The sequence below is a fragment of the Mustela nigripes genome, chromosome 8 (assembly GCF_022355385.1).
Source record: "Mustela nigripes isolate SB6536 chromosome 8, MUSNIG.SB6536, whole genome shotgun sequence".
Lineage (NCBI taxonomy): Eukaryota > Metazoa > Chordata > Mammalia > Carnivora > Mustelidae > Mustela > Mustela nigripes.
The window spans coordinates 2,872,657-2,892,750 of NC_081564.1; the positions used below are offsets into that span (position 1 = coordinate 2,872,657).

The 20,094-nt window shown below is 56.5% G+C and overlaps 1 protein-coding gene across 1 annotated transcript in view; it reads right to left on the minus strand.

The window, feature by feature from the left end:
• Nucleotides 1-4,173: 4,173 nt before the first annotated feature.
• TMEM132C (transmembrane protein 132C) overlaps nucleotides 4,174-20,094 on the minus strand; it is a 289,840-nt gene continuing 273,919 nt past the window's right edge. The window contains exons 6-9 of the mRNA XM_059408191.1: nucleotides 14,777-14,982; nucleotides 13,080-13,353; nucleotides 11,727-11,918; nucleotides 4,174-6,853 (exon numbers count right to left, since the gene is read on the minus strand). Of these exons, the coding sequence (XP_059264174.1) occupies nucleotides 5,696-6,853; nucleotides 11,727-11,918; nucleotides 13,080-13,353; nucleotides 14,777-14,982 (1,830 nt within the window). The 3' untranslated portion in view covers nucleotides 4,174-5,695. The remainder of the gene's footprint in view (nucleotides 6,854-11,726; nucleotides 11,919-13,079; nucleotides 13,354-14,776; nucleotides 14,983-20,094) is intronic.

The window sequence follows — 20,094 nt, forward strand, 5'->3', positions numbered from 1 at the left end:
CGGTGTTGGTGATGGATGGCCGGCGCGCCCGCCCAGCTCTAGAGCTCCGGGTCTCACCCGAGGACAGCCCTTCTCCCCCACCCCCCACTCTCTGCTCCCCGCTCCCTGCTCTGTCTTAGGGGAACCCCTGCTGCCTACCTGCGTGGAGGCCAAACAGTGTCTGGGGATGTCCACCCTCCCAGGGAAGCCCACCACCAGCAACGTGACTTGTCAGCTGAGACTTCCACTCTTCTGTGTCTTCAGTTTTGCTTAATTTCTTAGTCATCACCCGTTCATGTCCAGCACAAGGACCAGCAAACGTCTTAGGACATGTTACACACTGCATCAAGGGCTAGTGTCTCTGCAAGCCCCTTTCCTAGGACATCTGGGGCCACAGGTGCTTGCTGCCTTCCTAGTCCTGGACGTCACATTTGTCTGTGCCACCCGGGGACCCTGCTCTGAGCTCTGGCTTTGCCTTTTGGTTCAGTCTCTGAGCTCTGCAAGGTGAACCACTAAGGCCCCAAGCAGAAGCGTAGTGGCAGACAGGGACTCGGTACACGCCCCACCTGCCTGGGGTCATTGCCCTTCAGGGCCGACCCCTGCGTGGCTCTCCGTCACCACGGAACAGCTGCTTCTCAGCCTTCGTGCGACTCACGCCTTTATTCTCTGTGGAGCCGTCAGTCGGATGGAGCCAACCTTTCCTGGGCCACAGAAGCTGAGTCTGGTTGTCACGGCGACCCCTTTCATGTTGCCTCCGGGCACCTGTTCTGCCTCTGGGCGCAGAGTGTGGCCCGTAGCCTCCTCCGGGCAGGTGCAGACCCCATGCCGCACTTGGCAAGCAGATGGTGCTCTTGCCCAGATTAGTGCCATCGGCCTCTCCTCCGGGAAGTCGCTCACGGACCAGCAGAGAGGGGCTGGATTTCCATCCTCAGGTTCCCCCCTCCCCGGCGAAACCGCGCGTTCACCTCCGGCCTGTGCCACCACCCACGACTTACGTGACCATCCATTTTCCTCGCGAGGAAGGCTGCAGAATTTTGTGTGTTCATTATGCTTAAAAAAATCAATATTTGCACTTTGATCTCCACTAGGGAAGAAAAGAGAAATCCGAGAGCAAAAACCTGTAAAGGCCATATCCAAAGCACCAACACAGGCGAATGCAATCGTTTTTATAAATATTTTACTGCGCTCGTGGGCTACTAAAATTGAGAAAACAATTTAGAAGTCTGCAATGGTACACTTTCAAATTATAAAGCCAACCATGCACAATTGTATGTGCTGTAAAAAAACAAAAACAACAAAAAACCCAAACACCAAAAAAACAAAGAAGGGTACAGAAGGCAAGTTGCTAATTTTTGTTTCTGGGGGGAGTGAGGCGAGAGGGCTTCCCCTTTTATTTCTTTTGCTTTTCTTTGTTTTCCAGGTTTTGTATAATGAGCCCAAATTGCTTCTTAGACAGTTTTATTACATTTTTGATGCCAGAAAATATACATCAAGCTTGTAGGAGTATAATAATTAGGACCACGGTCTTTGGGGATCCAAGCGTGGGTTTGAGGCCCAGCTCGGCTACGCCCCAGCCGTGACCTTGGGAAGGACACACGGAGCCTGTTTCCCCCTCCGTGACGTGGAGGTCACGCACTGGCCTCAGAGGGTGGCTTCGAGGGGACAGACCAGGCCTGGCACAGATTCGTTTGAGGGAGCGTCTCACCTTTATGATCGTAGTTAGGGTTAATCTTTAAAAAGCATTAACGTTAGTAAAAATAGAAACTATCCAGGATTGCCGATATTAATAAAGATGAATGCTAATACCCTCATATTCAAGATGTGTCCTGGAATGGTTCTGTGTTCTGAGAGGCCGCGCGGGGCGGCTGGGGCACGCAGCAGGGAGCGGAAGAGCTGGGTGGGGAGCCCCGCCCAGCACGCACCAAACCTGTCGCTGCACCTGTCCCCCCGCGCGGTGTGTGTCCGCGTCTCTGCCTCCGCCCTCTGACTGCGAGCGCTGCTCGGTCCCCTTCATCACTCCGTCCTTGGCACGCTGCCCCGGGCCGGGCACAGAGCAGGTGTCCGACAGGCGTGTGCGACGTGAATACTGGGACCAGCACCCGAGAGACGAGCTACACTTGTTCTCGCGGATCACTTGGGCAGGAAGCATTACGGCTGGGGTGGCTGCACGGTCTCCCCGCAGCCGCCAGGGGCTCTCTCTCTGTAGGGCACTGTAAGGAGACGCAGTGCATGTAGGCTCTGACGCAGGGCGCTGTAAGGAGACGGTGCCTTCCGGAAGACTGTCCTCACACATCTCGCCGGTGACCTTACTTGCAGGAGGAGCCGACACACAGTCTTGGGGGTACATCAGAGGCCGCGTGTCTACCGACTGGGTCAGTGGGGACACGGGTTCAACTGTCAGGGGGCAGGTGGGTGGAGAGCACGGCGCTCAGGAAGGACGGTGGGGAATCCTGGGACTCCTGATGACTGATCCAGTGTGTTTTAGGGTCGGACAGAGGGTTCTAAATTACATTTATTTAGCACAGGGACACGTAAAGGAAAAATCGCCCTCTGACCCCGCTCAGCACAAACCTGAGGTCTGTGCGCAGGGAAGGGGCTCTGGCTCCAAGGGAGGGGCTGGGATGGTGCGGTCCTGTGTCACCGCCCGTCCAGGGGAGGGCAGGACGGATGTCGAGGCTGGTGGCGGCCCCTGCCGATGACACAGAGTTTACACGGGAGTTGGTGTTGCTCCCACAGACCATGCCAGCCAGCCCAGCCTCCCCGGGACTGGCTTCACGGGACCTGGGTCTTCTGGTTTATTTTTTTAATTAATTAATTTTTTAATTGAAATGTATTTGGCATAGAACACTGTAAACTTACGGTGTACAGGATGTTGACTTGGAAAATAAAAAAGGCGCTCCGTTTTTAAAACCAGGCCAGCTCCAGGGGACACGGGAGCAGGCTGCCACCCCAGCCTGGACCTTGAGGAGCCCACCCACAAGGGCAGGTGTTCCTTGAGCCCCTTGCCCGGGGAGGAAGCCTTCCACTGCCTTCGCTGTCTCAGGAGCCCAGAGCCGGTGCAGCCCAGGGGACCGGAGTGGACCGGGGGGCTGTCTGCCCGGGGCAGGTGGCCACGGGGGGTGGGGGTGGGGGTGGGCGGGACGTGGCTGGTTCTGATCCGTTTGTAATTTGGGGGCAGAGATTAAGCACCCAGCACTGGAGCCAGCCACAACCCTCTTTCCCGTTCTCTGGAGCCTCTGTCTTTTAAAGAAATGTATGAGCTGGCGAGGTCACTAGATAGATTCAGGAGTGGACACAGAAGGTCTTGGAGACTGTGCCGTCTCTCCCTCCGGCACACATCCAGCTGAGTTGAGGCGCACAGAGATGCCCTAGTGCCTTGATTAGGAAAATGTCACCACGCATGAAACCATCAGCCCCCACAAGAGCAGCTGTCCCTTGATGACGCTGTGGGGAAGACGGTCCCACGCGGGGAGTGGTCAGGAGTCTCCCGGGGGGAAGAGACAGCAGCGCATCTGGGCAAATCCCACGGAGATGGAGAGGAGGCGGCCGGCTGCCTGGAGCTGGGGGTTTCCAAGGACTGGGGAGTGATTCTCATGGGTATGGAGTTCCTTCTTGGAACCACGAGAATGTCCTACAATCAGTATTGTGCCCTTGAAATGGGTAAATGTTACAGCCTGTGAACTGTGTCTTGAGTAAAGCTGTTACTTAAAAAAAAGTAAAATAAAATAAAACAACCAACCACCTTACTTTCTACCCAAAAGTGCTCTACCCCCAGCTAACATCAGCAGCAACAATCCCATGGGAATCTCAAATGACAAGCACAAAACAATCAAAATCAGAGAAGACCTTTTTCCTGGCTTGCCACCCTCTCCCTCTGGTAGGATCTCAGACCGGTGGCCTCCGTGTCATCCCGGAGCTTGGCAGAAAGGCACACTTTTGGCCCCACGTCAGCAATCTGTGTTTCATTGGCCCTCCTGGCAGTTCTGGGCACGTGCAGGTTTGGGAGCTGCGGGTGCCCAGGATGGTGGCCGAGAGATCCCAGGATTTGGGGCGGCTCCATCACGGAGCCGAGAGGGAGAGCGAGAGGTCGGCCGCTCGAGCCCAGCGGACAGGAGGTTTCTCCAGCAGGTTGTCCGTTTGGCGGGGGAAGAAGAAATGGGCATCAGGGGAGAAAAGAAACACCCCACGAGATACTTGTCAAGCCATGGAAAAGCATTTTAATGACAATCGGCATCACAGGTATAAATAAATATCTTCTCCTTTCCGTCTATAACATGTGCTAGAAATAGCTCTTTAAAAGGTCCAGCTAAGGTTACGAGGCTTTCAAGGACCCTTTCTTAGCTACTGATTTTAGTAATTAAAAAAATAAAAACAATGAGCGTCCCGGCAGTCGCCGAGAGCAGGACGGGCCGGCCGCGACCCCAGCCCGGCCGCCCCCCGAGGGCCCGACTCCCATCACTGCGCTCTTCCCCGCTGCGCACAGTCGACTTTGGATGAACGCGTTTTGCAATGTGCTGCTGCACAATTAGGCTGTTAAAAACCACCGTGGATGGACAATCTAACATAGATTTTAATCTCTCCGGTTCGTGCTGGTAGGCTCCGCCCAACAAAGTCTGAGAAACAACTCGAAAACCCTCCAGCAGTTTTCATCTGGGGTCCTCGCTCCGAGGTCAGGAGGTCCCGTGAAAGCTCTACCGCGGGAGGCTGCGCAGATTATTCCGGGGTACGGCCTCTCCCCCACAGAGGGGACCCGACCTCCCCTCATGTGGGGTCTCCTCGTATCCCCAGCGATGGTGACACTGGGGGCCGGGCCGGCCGTGTCCCCTTGGAACAGCCCCGGGCAGCGTCCCGCCCACTAGCTGGGGCCCTGGGGCCTGGCAGGTGGGGGTGTTCGGGGGTGTGGGGTCGAGGCAGCGCCCCCTCCCCCTCTGGTGTTTAGACCCCCGCGAACATCAAGGCTCGAGGGCTACAGAAAAGCATTGAAACTACTACTTCAAGGATGGATTCACTGGGACTGCTGCTAAGAATTCATCTAACATATAGGAATATAATGTACGTTTAATTTAGGAAAAATATACCATTTGACCCTCAGAAATGAACATTAAATACAGATCAAGTGGACTTGCAGGACACAGAAGGAAAAATGGTGGGGGGGGGGGCAGAGACAATGTGGGAACACAGAAGAGTCGTGTGAAGACCGAAAACCCTCAGGTTCACCCCGAGAGGCGCGGGGGCTCTGACCCCTCTCCTCAGGCGTCCCCTCCCCCCGGGGCTGACCGGTCCAGGCTGTCCTCTCAAGGGGGCACGGAACCCTCACGGAAACTGTGCCTCCGCAGGCCCTCGCTGTGCATTTTGCTCCTTTATTAGAAATATAAAGAGATGATTGCTTCCGTCTTTTTATTTTGTGTTTTTGCATTTTTTAACAAATAATTTTTGGTAGCTTGTCTGTGTTCTGTTCTGACTCATAAAATCGCCTTCCCACGGTGGCCTCGTGTGCAGGCTGGCGTCTCGGTCAGCCGCCTGCCCAGAGTTCCTCCGCCGACTCCTGGAGCTCTGCCGTCACCCGCCGCTGAAAACCCTCGCTGGCTGTCGGGGACCCAGGGCCTTTCCCGGCTCCGGGACCTCCGCGGTCTATGTCCCCAGCGCGGCCCGCTCCGTGCCAGGCATCCCCGGACCCACTCTGGGACCCAGCGAGGCGCCGGGCGGACGCGGGCACCTACGCCTGGTCTGTGAGCTTCTCCAGGTAGTCTCTGAGGTCCTCGCCGCCGCCCAGGATGGAGTTCACGGCGGGGCAGCCGTCGTCCGGCGGGACGGTGGAGAAGGTGGAGAAGGTGGAGAACTTCACCTTCTTCCTTTTGGAGGTGGGCGAGTGCAGGGGCTCGAGCCTCGGGTCCCTGGCCGGCCTGGCCGCCGCGTCCGGCAGGTGCACCTGCCCCTGCGCGTGCCGCTGGACGCCGCCGTTGAGAAGCAGACGGCCGCTCTCCTCACTGCCGCCCGGCGCATGGTCCAGGACCGTCGTGCGCTCGGCCTGCGGCGGCAACCCCCCGCCCGCGTGCTCCAGCAGCTCCGCCTCGTTGCCCAGCCACACCCAGTCGTGCGCGTGCGTCACCGAGGCCTGGCCTTCCGGGGGCACCTGCTTGTGCCGGTACCTGAGGGCAAAGGTGGTGCAGTTGACGAGGAAGACGAGGACGGCCAGACAGAAGACGCCCAGCAGCGCGTACATGCCGATCTCCAGGTCGCTCAGGCCCCGCGGTGTCGGCACCAGGTCGCTGGCCCCCAGCCCGCCCCCCGCCCGGGGCAGGTCCACCTGGGCCGGGAAGTTGGTGAAGTCCAGGGGGATGGTCTGCGGCGGGCCCTCCCCCGACGGCCTGCCCGCATCCGGCCGGCCGCTCTTCACCACCCTGTTGTCCAGCAGCGGCCTGGCCGTGGTGCCGCCTCTCCCGGGGGCCCCTTCCTCGTGCTCCCCGGGGGAGCTGCTGTGGAGGGGCCCCTCGGGCTCCTGGCCCTTCGGCCGGCGGTCGCTGGCGCGGTTCTTAATCTCAGCCTCGTCACTGTCCCCGCCGCCACCTCCGGGGCTGGAGTCAGCGTCGTTCCGGCCAAACTTGACCCTGACGCTGCCCACGCCCACGGCCAGGACGCTCTTGCGTTTGGACTTTTGGCAGGCCTCCGCGATGGTCATGTCCACTCGGACCAGGGGCCCCTGGCCTTCCCCTTCGGCCATCACCACCGGCCACCTGGGAGAGCGGGCCTGGGGGATGGACACGACGGCCTCGTCCAGGGAGGTGGCGGTCAGCGTGAAGTCCCTGGTGTCGTAGATGTCCAGCGGCGTCACCGAGCCGTCGCTGAGCTGGAGCCAAGTGCTGAGCACGGCTTCCTGCGGGGACAGAGGCCGTTAGGAGGACACAGCGTGGGGGCCCGAGAGGCTTCTCCAGAACCTGCCTGCCCTCCTGGAACACAGCCCAAGGAATCAGGGGCCGGACTCCAGTCCAGACCTGGCGGCTGATGAGTCCAGGTCTTACATCAAGATCAGAGAATTGCTACAAATTTATAAGAACAAATGGAGATGTGCTGTGAATGGCCTGCATCATCCTCACCGGGGACACCCAAGGGATGCCTGGCCGAGACCCTTCCCAGGCTCGGTTCGCCCAGATGCTCCCGCCTCCTTATGTCAGGGCTCAGCCCGTTACCACGCCTGGATCGTCCGCGATAACCTCCCTAACTCGGGACGTCACTCCCATCTGCGAAACCCCAACCCCGTCCCCTGAGCAGGTTACCCACGCCCAGGGTCTGGGAGCTGGGACGCGGCCGCTCGGGGCAAGGCTAGCCGTGCCTCCTGGGAACCCACCACGGTCCTCAGTGTCGTCGGTGCACGGGCTCCCTTGGCTCTCACAGCCACCCCCGAGGCAGATGCTGTGACCATCACCGCTTCCCATTCTGCAGGCGAGGAGACCGGATCGTGGGGAGGAGGGGGAGCCCGCCCGAGCTCCCCCAGGCAGGGGGCAGAGCTGGGGTTTGAGCCCAGTGCTCTGGCCTTGAGTCCGGACGACGGCGGCTGCCCTGTCTCCTGCCAGTGGGGGCTCTGAGGTCACTGCGTGGGCCCGGGGCTGAAGGAGGTGATGTCGGTGGGTTTGGAATCCTCCCCTGTTGTCTAAAACCAGGATTTAGTGACGTGTGTTAGAAGCCCGTGCCAGACACCCCGGGACCTCGGAGAGGGCTGCCAGGGCCGGCGGGGGAGAAGGGGCACCCGCGGGTGTGGGCCTTGGCGGGCCGGCAGCCAAGTCTGTGCGGGTCTGAGTGTGCTCGCTTGTGCGTGTGATGCGTGGTCGGGGAGCCCTGGCCGGGGAGGAGAGAGGGTGATGGGAGGTCTGGAGGGACGGGGCGGGGCTGGTGCCAGGACAGGGGCCCGGGCTGACCTCCGTGGGACAGTCCGCTGCGGGCGACGGGGGGAGATACGAGGAGCAGAGTGGGGAAGGGAACGGGCGAGGTTTGCCAGGCTGGGAAGAGCAAATGCAGCCCCAGGGGTCTCTTCTGGGAAAGGATCCAGGGTCTCCTCTGGCCCTGGCTTCTGGGCATGACAATGAGGGGCAGCGGGTTCAACACGAGCTTTGAAATCGATACACAGACCCACTGCTTCTCCTGGTCCAGTTTTTAAAAAACGATCTTTCTGGGCCTATTTCCCTGCCTGAAAGTGGGAATGTGAACACTTTGACCACAGGGTCTGAGACGGACATCGCTGGGGCGTGGCCACTGTCGATCCCTCCTTCCTGGAAGGGACTAGAACCCCAGCTTGGGAGAACCCGGTCTTCCCCACTCAGGGCATGTGCTCGCGATGCAGTGGGGCTGGACCGGCCCCTCCAGGCCCGGAGCTGGGCGTGCGACCGAGGTCTGGCCCGTCGCCACATTTCACCACCCCGTCTGCAGGGACTGCCCTGGGCAGGGGCTCAGGATGGAAACCAGCCAATGGGACGGGATCCCTGGGCTTTGGCTGGAACCACAGAGGAGAAGCTTGCATTCCCTGGGCTGCCGAGTTGGGGTGCAAACCTGCGGTGCTCGTGGCCTGAAACTTAGGGGGGATCTGCCGGAACCGAGGGTCAGCACAGGGAAAGGAAGAGTTACGAGATGGAGAGAGAGAGACGGAGGGAGGAAGACTGTCTTAAGAACATGTTCCAACAACAGACTGGCTGAGGATCAACTATTTAAAAAACTAGGTAAAAATACACAAAAAAAGCAACGCAAATTCCTAAGACTCAGAAACACGTGGACCAGAGGGGGGCCTGCAGACCAGTGCTACTGAGGGGGCCTGGTGGCGCGTGTCAGAGCAGCTCAGAAGGCTCAACAGCCAGTGGCGGGGAGCGGGGGGCTGCTGATGGTCACCCAGGGACTGTCAGATGGGGATGCCTAAGGCCAGGACTGCGGAGAGGGGACCATGAGGGAGTCCTACCCCCGGCCAGAAGCAGCAGCGAAGCTCATCTGTGCTCTGAGCATGGCTGGGGAATTGTGTCCCCTGGAAATCCCAACCCACTGCTTCCCCACATCTGGGTGTGGGGTCTGGGGTTAGGTGACCTGTGTGGGGCACGGGCTCCAGCAAAGAGGGGCCCGTGCACAGGCAGGCCTGCAAAGAATTCCCACCGGGAGAAAAGCAAAGCAGCCACCAGCTCAAGAGGCACTCGGATTAAGAAAGAAAGAAAGTTACACTCCCTGAGAGGGAGGGCTTTGCCATGAGAGGAGACCATAGACCATTCATGTCGATCAGCACATCGAGGATTTTGGACACTAGAACAACTGAAAAAGATGACAAAGTAAGATAAACCAGCAACAAGAACAAAATGGCCCGTGAAATAAAACCGTTCACGGGACACGGACAGAGAGGAGGGCCGAGCAGAGAAAGAACAGGATGGTGTGCGGAAAGAACCGCCTAGACCTTCTAGAAACAAAGAAGGGCTCCACTGGGAATTAATTACCCGATGGCTGGCTTGCAAAGTGGAGTGGAGTAGACATATCTGGGGAGAGAATCACTGCCCGGGCAGACAGAGCCAGGGAACTGACCCAAAACACAACCCCAGGATGAAATACACAAAAGACAACTTGGAAGAAATGAGGAACAGGATGAGAACGGCCAAGAGTTTCGGTGACAAGTTCCAGAAGGGAACCAATGGGGGAAGTCAGGAGTCCATAACATAGTGGCTGGGCATTTTCCAAACTTGAGAACAATTGTGGGTAAGAAACACGAAGCTTTTGGGGGGCACTGAGCAGCTGGATCCAGCTTGACCCGAAGGTACCAATCCCCGGGCATGAAGTGATCAATGCTGATGTCTTGGGCCAGCCTCAGTTGGGTCTCTGTCACTGGTACCTGAAAGCCCAAACCGATGCCGATGCCGGTGTCCTGAGAGGGGCAAGTGAGACCACACCTGGAATCTGGGGAGGCTGCTGTGCTCAATGTTGGCCCCTGCCCGCTCCCCCATGGCCACTGCCTGCTCAGCTTTCAAGGGTCAGCTCCGAAAGATGGTTTTGCCTGACGACATTCTCTGGCCTCTGGAATCCAAAAGCGGTCATGCCTGTAGCCAGAAGTGCCAAGGAATTAACACCCTGCAAAGGTAGCCCTCGGCCAGCTCCCCTGCCCCTGGTCAACACTGGCTGGCGGTTTCCCCAGCAGCTGCAGGCTCCGGGAGCCACAGCAGTGGCCGAGCGGGAGACACACTCTACTGACTGTCCTCCATCCCCGGGAGCAGTTTCTGAATCCCTCCGGGGGCTCCCTTCACCACTCGAATTGAGTATTTGAGTATACGTCTTCATGCCAGGCTCAGCTTCTGGGGGAATCAAAGGTGAGACAGGCCATACAGCTCAGTAATTTTGCTTCCCACCCTGGTCCCCTCTGTCCATGTCTATCGGCAAGACCCCCTTCTAATGCCCAGGCCGGATGCATGAGTGCCGGGGGATTCCTCACTCCACTTCTCAGGCCTGGCTTTCCTGCAGCGGATGAGGCACAGGGGAGGCATAGGCTGCTGCCCTCATGTTTACGGGTGTAAAAATCTTTCAGCTTTTGTATCTCAGAGTTGAAATGCCAAGAATAAGGTGCCAGCCTTTCGCACACCGAGGGCTGACATAAAACACGGTTCACACGGTCTGCGGGTTCATCTTGGTGGACTTTCCATCCCGAATTAATTTTTCTTCACAAACTCTAGATGGAGAAAGAACTTCACACAGAGCAAGCCCCCGGAAGGCTGACGATCCGAGTTAAGCCCCCCGAACCCCGCAGGCTTGCGAGCTCCGTCTCCATCAACCCTGCCGTCTGGCTGAGAGCAAGTCCCTCCGTTAGCTCGTTACAGTGAAGCCGGGACACGGGAAAGCCAACGCATTTCCCCAAAGATGAGAAGTTCTGAATGACTTAAAATAACACTTGCCCAGAAATGATTTAGAGCTCCATCCTTCTGAGAATCACGTCTGCAAGTCGAATGAACTACAATCCATAAATCCCCCCTCCCCGAGGCCGTGCTGGGACCTCCAGTTACCATGGCTGAGGAAGACGGATGGGAGACATTGCCTGGGGACTGGGGCCTGCCCCCTGCCATCGAGGCTGCCGTGCCAATTCAACCCTAAGGAATTACCCCTGCTTTGTCTCCCACTCTTCTCCGCTCCCCTGACTTTGCTCTTTAGGGAGCAGAAAACACCACGCCCCCAGGAGAGAGGAGAGATAGGCCAGCCATGGGGGCCGACGTGGATGGGAACGTGTTCCAGGTCCCTCCTGCTGATGTTCTGGAGCAAAGTCAGCGAGCAGCTGCATGATTTCTAGAATGACCCTGCCGTCATCTTTGGAGCCCGGGGCCACAGGCAGACTCCTACATGATGCTCTGTTACGCAGCACAGTTGACCAAAAGATAGGGACCTCTGTCTGGATGGTCTGGGTGAGCCCAGGGTAGTCCCATGAGCCTTTAAAAGCAGATTTCTCTGCTGGCAGCAGAGCGGAGGTCAGAGATGAGAAGCGTGAAGGGCCTCCGTGCACACGGCCGGCTTTGAAGATAATGTGCGTGTGGGAAGAGAGAGGGAACATGGGTGGCCTTAGGGAGCTCAGCGAGGGCCCCAGGGACAGCCGGCCAAGAAAGAGACAGCTGTCACAGGACTTCGGCAGCCCCCATCGCTGTGTTCTGGAACATGGTTCGGCTCCTCTGACCCCCTCCTCCTGCCCTCCTTGCCGAGTCCAGACCAGTAACCCCCCTGCTCCTCTGCACCTCCGGCCTCGAGGACCCTACCTGTTTGGGGGTCCGCAACAGCTCCTCAGCTGTGGCCACAGCGGTGATGGCCTTGCTGTTCTCCGTGCTGGGGTGGAGGGTGACCGACAGCCCGGCCACGAGCTGGATGGCCAAATCCGTCACTGACACCTTGTCATCTAGCACGGTTACCGTCTTCTCTGCCAGGATGGAGTCGGACAGTGGGGACAACACCTGTGGGATTGACAGGACAGAATATTCCCAGATGTGGGAATCTCCCCCAGCAATACTTCCGCCTTGCCCCAGGCCTGGGTCCAGGATACAGGGCAAAGGGGTCACACACCTTCTTCACTATAGATGCACCAGCCCATGCCATGCATCTTTGCAAGAATCAGATAAAGCCACCCTTCCCCAAGACACTTTATCTCTGTCTGTTGGAAAATTGCAATAAATATTAAAATTCATTCTGCTTTAAAAGAAAATGTCCCCTCCCATTGAGATGCCGTGCTCTTGTACACCGCACAACCTGGTTAACTGCACATGGCCATCCTGCTGACTGGGCTCTTGAGGAGTCACACACAAATTGACTTTGTGCAACCTGAATCACATTCTAAATGAACTGTGGAACTAACTGGTGAGAGCTGAATTATAAATAGTCTACTCCCCCCTCCCCAGACCCCTCGCACAACGTATCCTCTGCTGAAACCTTCCTTTTGGCTGCCTCTCATAAACCAAATGTCACCCTGGAGATCTCCAGGTGAAATGACGGAAATATCCCTTCGTTCCCACACATGGCTGTGGTCTCAGGATCCAGAATGATATCCCCGGAAGGTGCAGTCAGGGGGGCACAACTTGAGGGTTTTCAGGAAAAACCATCTGACATGATCTGCCGTCTGATCCGAAATGCATATCGTCCTATGCATTTCCTTGAACAGAAAACCTTCTGAAGAGAGTTTGTTGGATGAGTCCGTGACAGAGAGACTAGAAGCTTTACGGGAAGAAGGGACGCAGCTTCCCAGGGCCCCGAGCAGGAGCAGCACCGAGGGAAGTGGGAGGTGGCTTCTGGGACGTGTAGGAGGTAGAAATGCGGGGCGCGGGATGAAGTGAGGGGAGTCGGAGGCAGGACGGGGAGTGCCGGAAGGTGTCGGAGTGGAGGACGCAGGAGGTGGGAGAGGGGACAGACCGGGTGCTAAGGCTGTATGGCCACCTCCTTCTCCATTTGGTTTGCAAGAAGGTTGGGACTCCCAGAGCTGACCCAGGCTCACCTTCTGGTGTCCCGAGGACGCCACCCTAGGGGCCAGGAGTTGGGCACAGGGACCTGCCCTTCCTGCGCGCCTCCCCCAGTGCCTGGCACGGTGTTTGCCGCTGAGCATGCAGAAATCCCGGGCTCCCTACCTGGATGGTGGTCATCCCGACCTCCTGCCCGACCAGGACCCTGCTGTCCTGGAGGGTGGCCACGTGGGGTTCCTCCAGCTTCATGAAGTCTGCCACCAGGTGGGTGACGTCGACCTGCCAGTCAGGGCCCAGCATGTAGCTCAGCTGGCCCCAGGGGCCGGCGCCCTCGGCCACGAACTGGGTGAGGACGCCCACGGTGGCGCGCTGGTACTGCAGGGCACAGCCGCGGCCCCGCCGCTCCTCCTCGTCTTCATCCTCGCTGTCCTGCGTGGGCCTGCGGGGAGCCAGAAGAAGCTCTCAGGCCCCGGGGATGGAATCGGAGACGCGCCGGAATCCCAAGCCAGACAGACAGGTGCCTGCCTCCGCCGCCAGGGGACAGCACCCCGGGCGGGAGCCTCAGGACCCCACCGGCGCACCAGGTCCATCATAGGCAGCGCAGAGCGTCGGACATCTCTTCTTTGGACATAGTCATTGACGAAAGACTTAAGAGCCAGCATCGACGAAGTCTACGCTGTCCAGTGAAGAAGTGGCAAACAGCCCCGTGCGCCTGTTTCCAACTTAATTTAAGTGAGTAAGAACGAAATCGGGAAAGTTGAAATTTTCTCATCCCAGAAGCTCTATGGCAAGCGCTCCACAACCACACTGCTAGCGGCAGCGGACAACGCGGTTCTAGAACATTCCACCACCACGGCAAGGTCTGGTGAGCAGAGCTGTGCCATGCTCTTGAGATGAGCCCGTCTAGACTCCCCAGCTATGGGCTCTTCATCTCATAACCCTAGCAGAACTAGCTGTTGTTATGTTTTGGGGGTGTGTGGGGGTTAGGGACCTTGGGCAAGCTCGCAGAGCTAGGAAGTCTCGGGTCTGCCGTCCCCAGGGACACAGCACACTCGTTCTCTTCCTCATGACCACCTCTCAGTCTGAAGGACTGCCTGGATTCCCAGCTGTCCCTCCACAGTTGGGTCAGATTCTTTCAAGCTCTCCTTGGGGAGAGGGAGGCAGCTTCTTCCCGAACGCATGTTGGCTTGCCGCTTAAAATGAAGACCTCGTGTCTGGGAGACTCCAGGAAACAGCTCCAAGAGGTCAGGACGGAAGAGCCCAGGCAAGAGACAAGGGATGTGACAACAACTCATTTGCTGACCGGGGGCGGGGGGCGGGGCATAGGACCGAGGAGACCAGACCCCAGCTCCTACATGTGGCAATCCAGAGTCACACGGAATAAGTTAGAGCCTTGTTTTGTTTGTTTTGGTTTAAGAACAAGTAGTAAGACCATGGTCCAGTATAAATGCCATCACATTTTATGCAGGAATCTCTATGCACAGAACTGATGAAGCTTACGAGTATTCGTAAAGCATCAAAAAAGAAATCACTGCTTCACTTTCAGAAAAGAACTCCAAACTCAAATCTCCCTGGGGGCTGAGGGGCTAGAAAAATGTATCACTTCTCTCGCTTCCTTCTGGGGAAGTCCTGGTCTATCAGACGCCCAAGTGCAGTGCGCAAATGGTCTGGGGTTGATGAGATCATACCCTGTTGAGACTCTTGGCTGGTTACTCTGGGCCTTGGTGAGGCTGGAGAGAATGTAGTCTCACAATCATACCAGCATCTGCTATGTGCTGGGCCCTGTCCTGGCTCCGGCATGGGGTCAGTAAGCAAAACCATTGAGATCATGGCCCTGGTGCATCTCCCCATCCCAGGCTTACCTCTTACTGGCCACAATGGGGACCCTCCAGCCTTTGATCTGGCTCAGCTCTGTGTCAGAGACCTCAATCTGCAGGGGCAGCCGGGGCACCCACACGGTGACGTGTAGGGAGGCACTCAGGTGCTGGTAGGTGAAGTTCACCACCGCATCCACCTTGCCTTTCATCTCCTTGCCATTGACAAAGATGTAGTCACAGCGGTCAGACACCTGCAAAGACAGAAAGGCGGGTGGAGAAGTCCCTGGGCCCTGCCGACCACTCTTCTTCCATTTGTCTTTTTCTCCAGCAAAGCACACATGCTTTTAATTTAGGGTCCTCCCAAGGCAGAGCCTGAGACAAGGATTCTGTGCACCTGGTCTACTTGGGAGATGGCCCCAGGGAAGAGAGGCTGAGGAGCAGACTGAGAGAGACAGAAAAAAAAGATAAGTCAATAGAAAATAGATAAGTCAATAGAAAACTACATCTTTATTTTCTTTTACTTTTATTTTTGTCTTTTTTGCTATGGATCAGTTTCTCTGGAACCTCCTGAAAGTCTACAAAATTGTCCCCCTGAAGGATAAGAGGCAGAAACATTATCTACCAGCTCCCATCTCTCAGCACCCCTGTGTGTTAATGCCCTGGCACTTCCAGGCTGACACCCTAGCTCATGGCATCTGAGAAGACCCTGGGGTAGATTGAGCTGGAGTGTGGTCCAGTCACAAAGGGAGCTGCAGCCGAGTCTGCCGTCTCAGGGGGCTCCAGAGGTGTCTGTTCCCCGGGCTGATGTCTGCTCATGAAATGAGCCACACCCCAAGCAACCTCCCAGGACCTGAAGGGCTTGTGCTACCTTCTTCCTCTGCAGCATGACCACTGATATCCTCTGATCATGCACACTCCTGACAGTCTGAGACATCCAGGCCTCTGCCTCTGGGGCTCTCTTTGCCTAAGAACACCCTTTCTTCCCTACTGGCCTGGCCAGGCACCTCCCCAGCCCCCGGGATCCTTTATATATTTGTATTATAACTGCTTAGCCTGTGAATAGCCTCAATGCATTAGTGACTACCAAACGATGCCCCCTCCTCCTGCAGTCGTCCCTTTGCTTTTCCCATTCCTACCTCATCATTGCCTCAGGAAAGGGCTGAGACAGAGCACAAAGCAGGATAAACACATAGAAAATAAAATAAAATCTGCAAGCATTAAGATTTTGTGTTCCAAAGTCTAAACCCTTAGGGAGATGAATCTGTACACAGCCCTGTGGACATTCTCATGTGGGGGAAAAAAAAAAAAACACCACCAACAGGAAGACGCCTGTGTCCACTAGGAGTGGGCTGGAAGAGGCACCACGGAGAGGGGTGGGACCATATGCGAGGTCACTCTGGTAACAGATGCTCGTAGGGACTGTAAGCAGAACATCTGGAGACAGGACGCATCCCCCCCATCCAAGGGCCTTGGCGATGTTTACATCTTTTGAAAATTAGACTGGGATTATGTTCTGTAGCCCTAATGAATTGAAAACTGAGACTAGAAATCAACTAGTGTTTTCAAGAAATGACATGACTGTCTTGCATATTCAAGTTGATAAAATGTGATTTATACTGGCCCCCTGTGACCAGATCGACCACCAAACTATGAAATCCTTGAAGGAAAGAAGTACATCTTTTTAAATCCTTGATCTCTTGGTTCCACACAGCAGATGCTCGTGAAACAGGAGCTTAGCAGAGAGGCCACTGAATGGACAGATGAATGAATGTATGTATGCACAGACGGATCTGTGGGTAGATGGACGGACGGATGGATGGAGGGATAGATGAATCGGTGAAGTATGTATGTTTGGGTGGGTAGATGGGTGTGTAGATGGGTTCATGGATGGATAGATGGGTAGTTGGGAGGGTGGGTGTGTATATGTATGTATGTATGTATGGATGGATGGATGGATCTATGATTGGATGGGTGGGCTGATGGTTGAGTGGACAGGTAGGTGGATGAACCAACAGGACCCTTTCTACATGGAGATGCCTGCTTCAGGACAACCAAACAAGGATCTTGGGGTGAGGGGAGATGTGGATAGAAACTGAGATATGACAGAGCCAAGAGAAATGGAAATGCAAGACATTTACTTGAAGGCTTCCAGAAAGTTCTCAAGCAGTGTTTCCTAACCTTTTTGGGGCCACTGACTCCTTCGAGAACACATGTCAAGCGAATTCTTGCTAAAGGTATGCATATACATACAGTTTTGCATAACATTCTGGAGTTAATAAAGTCACACGTGGAGTCCTCAAATAGCACTTACCATACTAAGCTATAATTGCCAGCTTGCTCATCTGTCTCTTGTCAGAACTGTGTACTCTAGAAGGAGCAGTGTCTCCTTCCGAGGGTCTGCAGACCCTGTTAAATCACATCAGTGCTAAGCAGTGAGCTTGTGTGATCACCCTTTCTTTCCTCAGGGTCTGGGAGCCATGGATGGCTACTCTGGGCCCAATTGTCATGTCCAACTCTTGCTTCTCTTTGGAAGGGCAGCTGCTGAGGGCTGGGCTGAGAGAATTTCCCCCATCTGTTGGGGACAGTGGCAGGGGCGGCTTGGAGGGGAACACAGGGACGGATCTTCTCACTCATGGTCAAGAGTGGCTTAAAAATGTTTACCTACTGATTAAGGGCGGAAACCAATTCTAGCTGCTGTCCCAGACTTGCCATTAGCATGTAAACACTGTCCTGGATCTGGGCAGACATTAGCATAATAGCCGAGCAAGAGTTGTATCAGTAATCACTTCTTTAATCAATGTTGTAATTTACAGACCATTGACTTCGCTCATTTATTACCTTCCTGAGCTCCGGTGGGAGGGAACCTGACCGCTCCAGAATATGTAAATAATCAAGACGAACGCCAAGGGTAAGACGTTGTGGCGCGTGATAGAGCCATTGTCTCCGGTATTCCTGCGGGTGACATAAATGTCTGGGGGGGGGGGGGTCTCGGGATGCATTAATCATCTCCTAAGTGGCTAGAAGTGAGAACCACAATATCACAAAACGAGTTGGCTTATCTGCAAAATAGGAACAGAAAAACCCCACAGGAATCTCTTCAGTCCCTTGGCTTCGTTTCTGGGATGCTTTCTCGTCTTTCGTGGTGGGCGGGCCGCCCCCTGGGAAAGCTGCCCGCTGGCCTCTGCCCACTCGGACATTTAAACTCTCCTGTCCAAATGCATGGTGGCCACTGACCCCACCAGCAAGTCTGCTCTTAGGGCCTGGAGGGGTCAGGGTGGGTCTGGTTGAGCGGCACGTGGTCAGTGGACATCTTCTGTTGTCACTCGGGCCTTGGCGACTTCCTTACGACATCGCCCGCTTCTTGCCCGGGGGGAACCGCTTGGGGAGCACTGTCCACGGGGAGGGCAAAGCCACCTGCTGGCCAGCCATTGACATCCAGTACGACTTCTGCCTGAAACAGCAGCCAAGCAGGTTCCAAACTCAACATTCGAGAGGGCAGGTCACTACACAGACGGACCCACCCCCAGCGTCTGCAACTGAGCAGGTGTGGGGAGGGGGACCCACGACTGCATTTCTAACAAGGTCCCAGGTGATGCGGATGCTCTAGGTCTGGGGACCACATGGGGAGACTCGCTCCTTGAAATAATGCAATCGCCCCTCCTCCGTTTCCACAGAATCTTCCGTTTCCAGTCTTAGTGCATTCAGGCTGCTGGAACGGAGTGTGGCCAACTGGGCGCTTCCAGGATGGATGGCGGTTTCTCACACGTCCGGAGGTTAGACGCCCCAGCGGAGGACGCCAGTGGATCCCTCGTCTGGTGAGGACCCATCCCACCTCACAGATGCCACCTCCTCGCTCTGTCCTCCCGCGGCGGACGGGGTGAGCGAGCTCTCTGCGGACTCTGTTCTAAGGTCACTGATCCTACCCCACCCACGAGGGCCCCCACCCTCATGACCCGGTCACCTCCCCAGAGCCCCACTTGCTCACATCATCACATTGCAAGTTAGGGTCTCAACCCAGGAATCGGGGGAGGGCACAGAGACATCCGGTCCATAGCACGCTCCTTCCAGGACTACAGTCGTTCCGTTATAATGCTTCCAACCGCCTCTGTGCCAGTGACTCCCAGAACCCGACCTCCAGAACCCAGAGACCCAATGGCTTATTCAGCATCTCCCCCTGGATCTCTAATTAGCATCTCAAACTTAAGATGTTTGGAAATCAAACTCCTAGCATAGTTGTGTTGGTTCTGTGGGTTGGTTTTTTGGTTTGTTTCTTTGCTTTTTGCCACTTGGGAGCCTGAGGCTGGAAATGGAAATTAAATTCAGACACAAAAAATGTCAGATTGACATTTCTTGTACTCCTGAGTTTGTGGCCTCGCTCTGTTCACACAAAATATCGCTCGACCCTGTGCGGCGGCGATGCCCTCTTCCGGAAGATTGTCTGCAAGGTGGTTTCCTCGCTTCAGTCCTTTTCCGGAGCTGCCGGCGGCAATCATTTTCCCGTTCTGGAGAAGAGGAAGCTGGGGAGCTGGGGCTCGTGGATGGGGGGGTTGGCCTGCTGTGGTGAGACGGGGGAGGCCAGCACCTGCAGACCGCGGCTGCAGACGGCGGATTTGCCGGACGGCTCTGACGGTGTTGTCTTCACAGGCAGCAGCCTGAGACTGGGGCCTTGGAAGTCACCCTAGTGCCGCGGGGGGGTCTTGGGTCATCTCTGCTCCTGCTGGCCAGTGAGCTGGGAAAGTAAGGAGCTGCAAGAGGTCACTGGCCAACGAGTCCGGGAGGGATCACATCTGCTTCCTCTCCATAGGCTGCCCTTGCTGTCCGTCCCTTAGTGCATCCCAAACGAGCCCACTTGGACAGGCTGATCAGTCCAAATCTGGGCCGGAAACAGATGCTACATGTGACCCGGAGGAGAGGGTGACAAAGGCACTCTGGACAAAGCTGTGGTCCCGGCTCCGGGAAACTAGCAGGAGACAGCACCGCTCGCCAGACAGACGGGGGAGAGGGTTCAAGAGCCTCCTCCACAATCCACGTGCCCCAGAACCTCAGCCCGGGAGCTGGTGTGGACATAGGGTCTTGGCAGGTGTCATCAGCTGGAACGAGGTCTTCCCAGCTCGGAGGGGGCCACAGAGGGCTGGTGTCTGCACACGAAGAGAGGAGGATGTGGAGGCAAGCCCCCGGGGGTGATGTGGGGACACCGGTGGAGACGGAGAGGTGCTGCCACGCACCAGGGAGCGGCGAGGACTGCGGCTGTGCGGAGCCGGCAGACCCAAGGCAGGGATCCTTCCCCAGCCCCCTGGAGGCTTCCGAGGGAGCAGGGCCCTGCTGCGCACAGCCTGATTTCAGACGGCTGGCCTCCAGCCCTG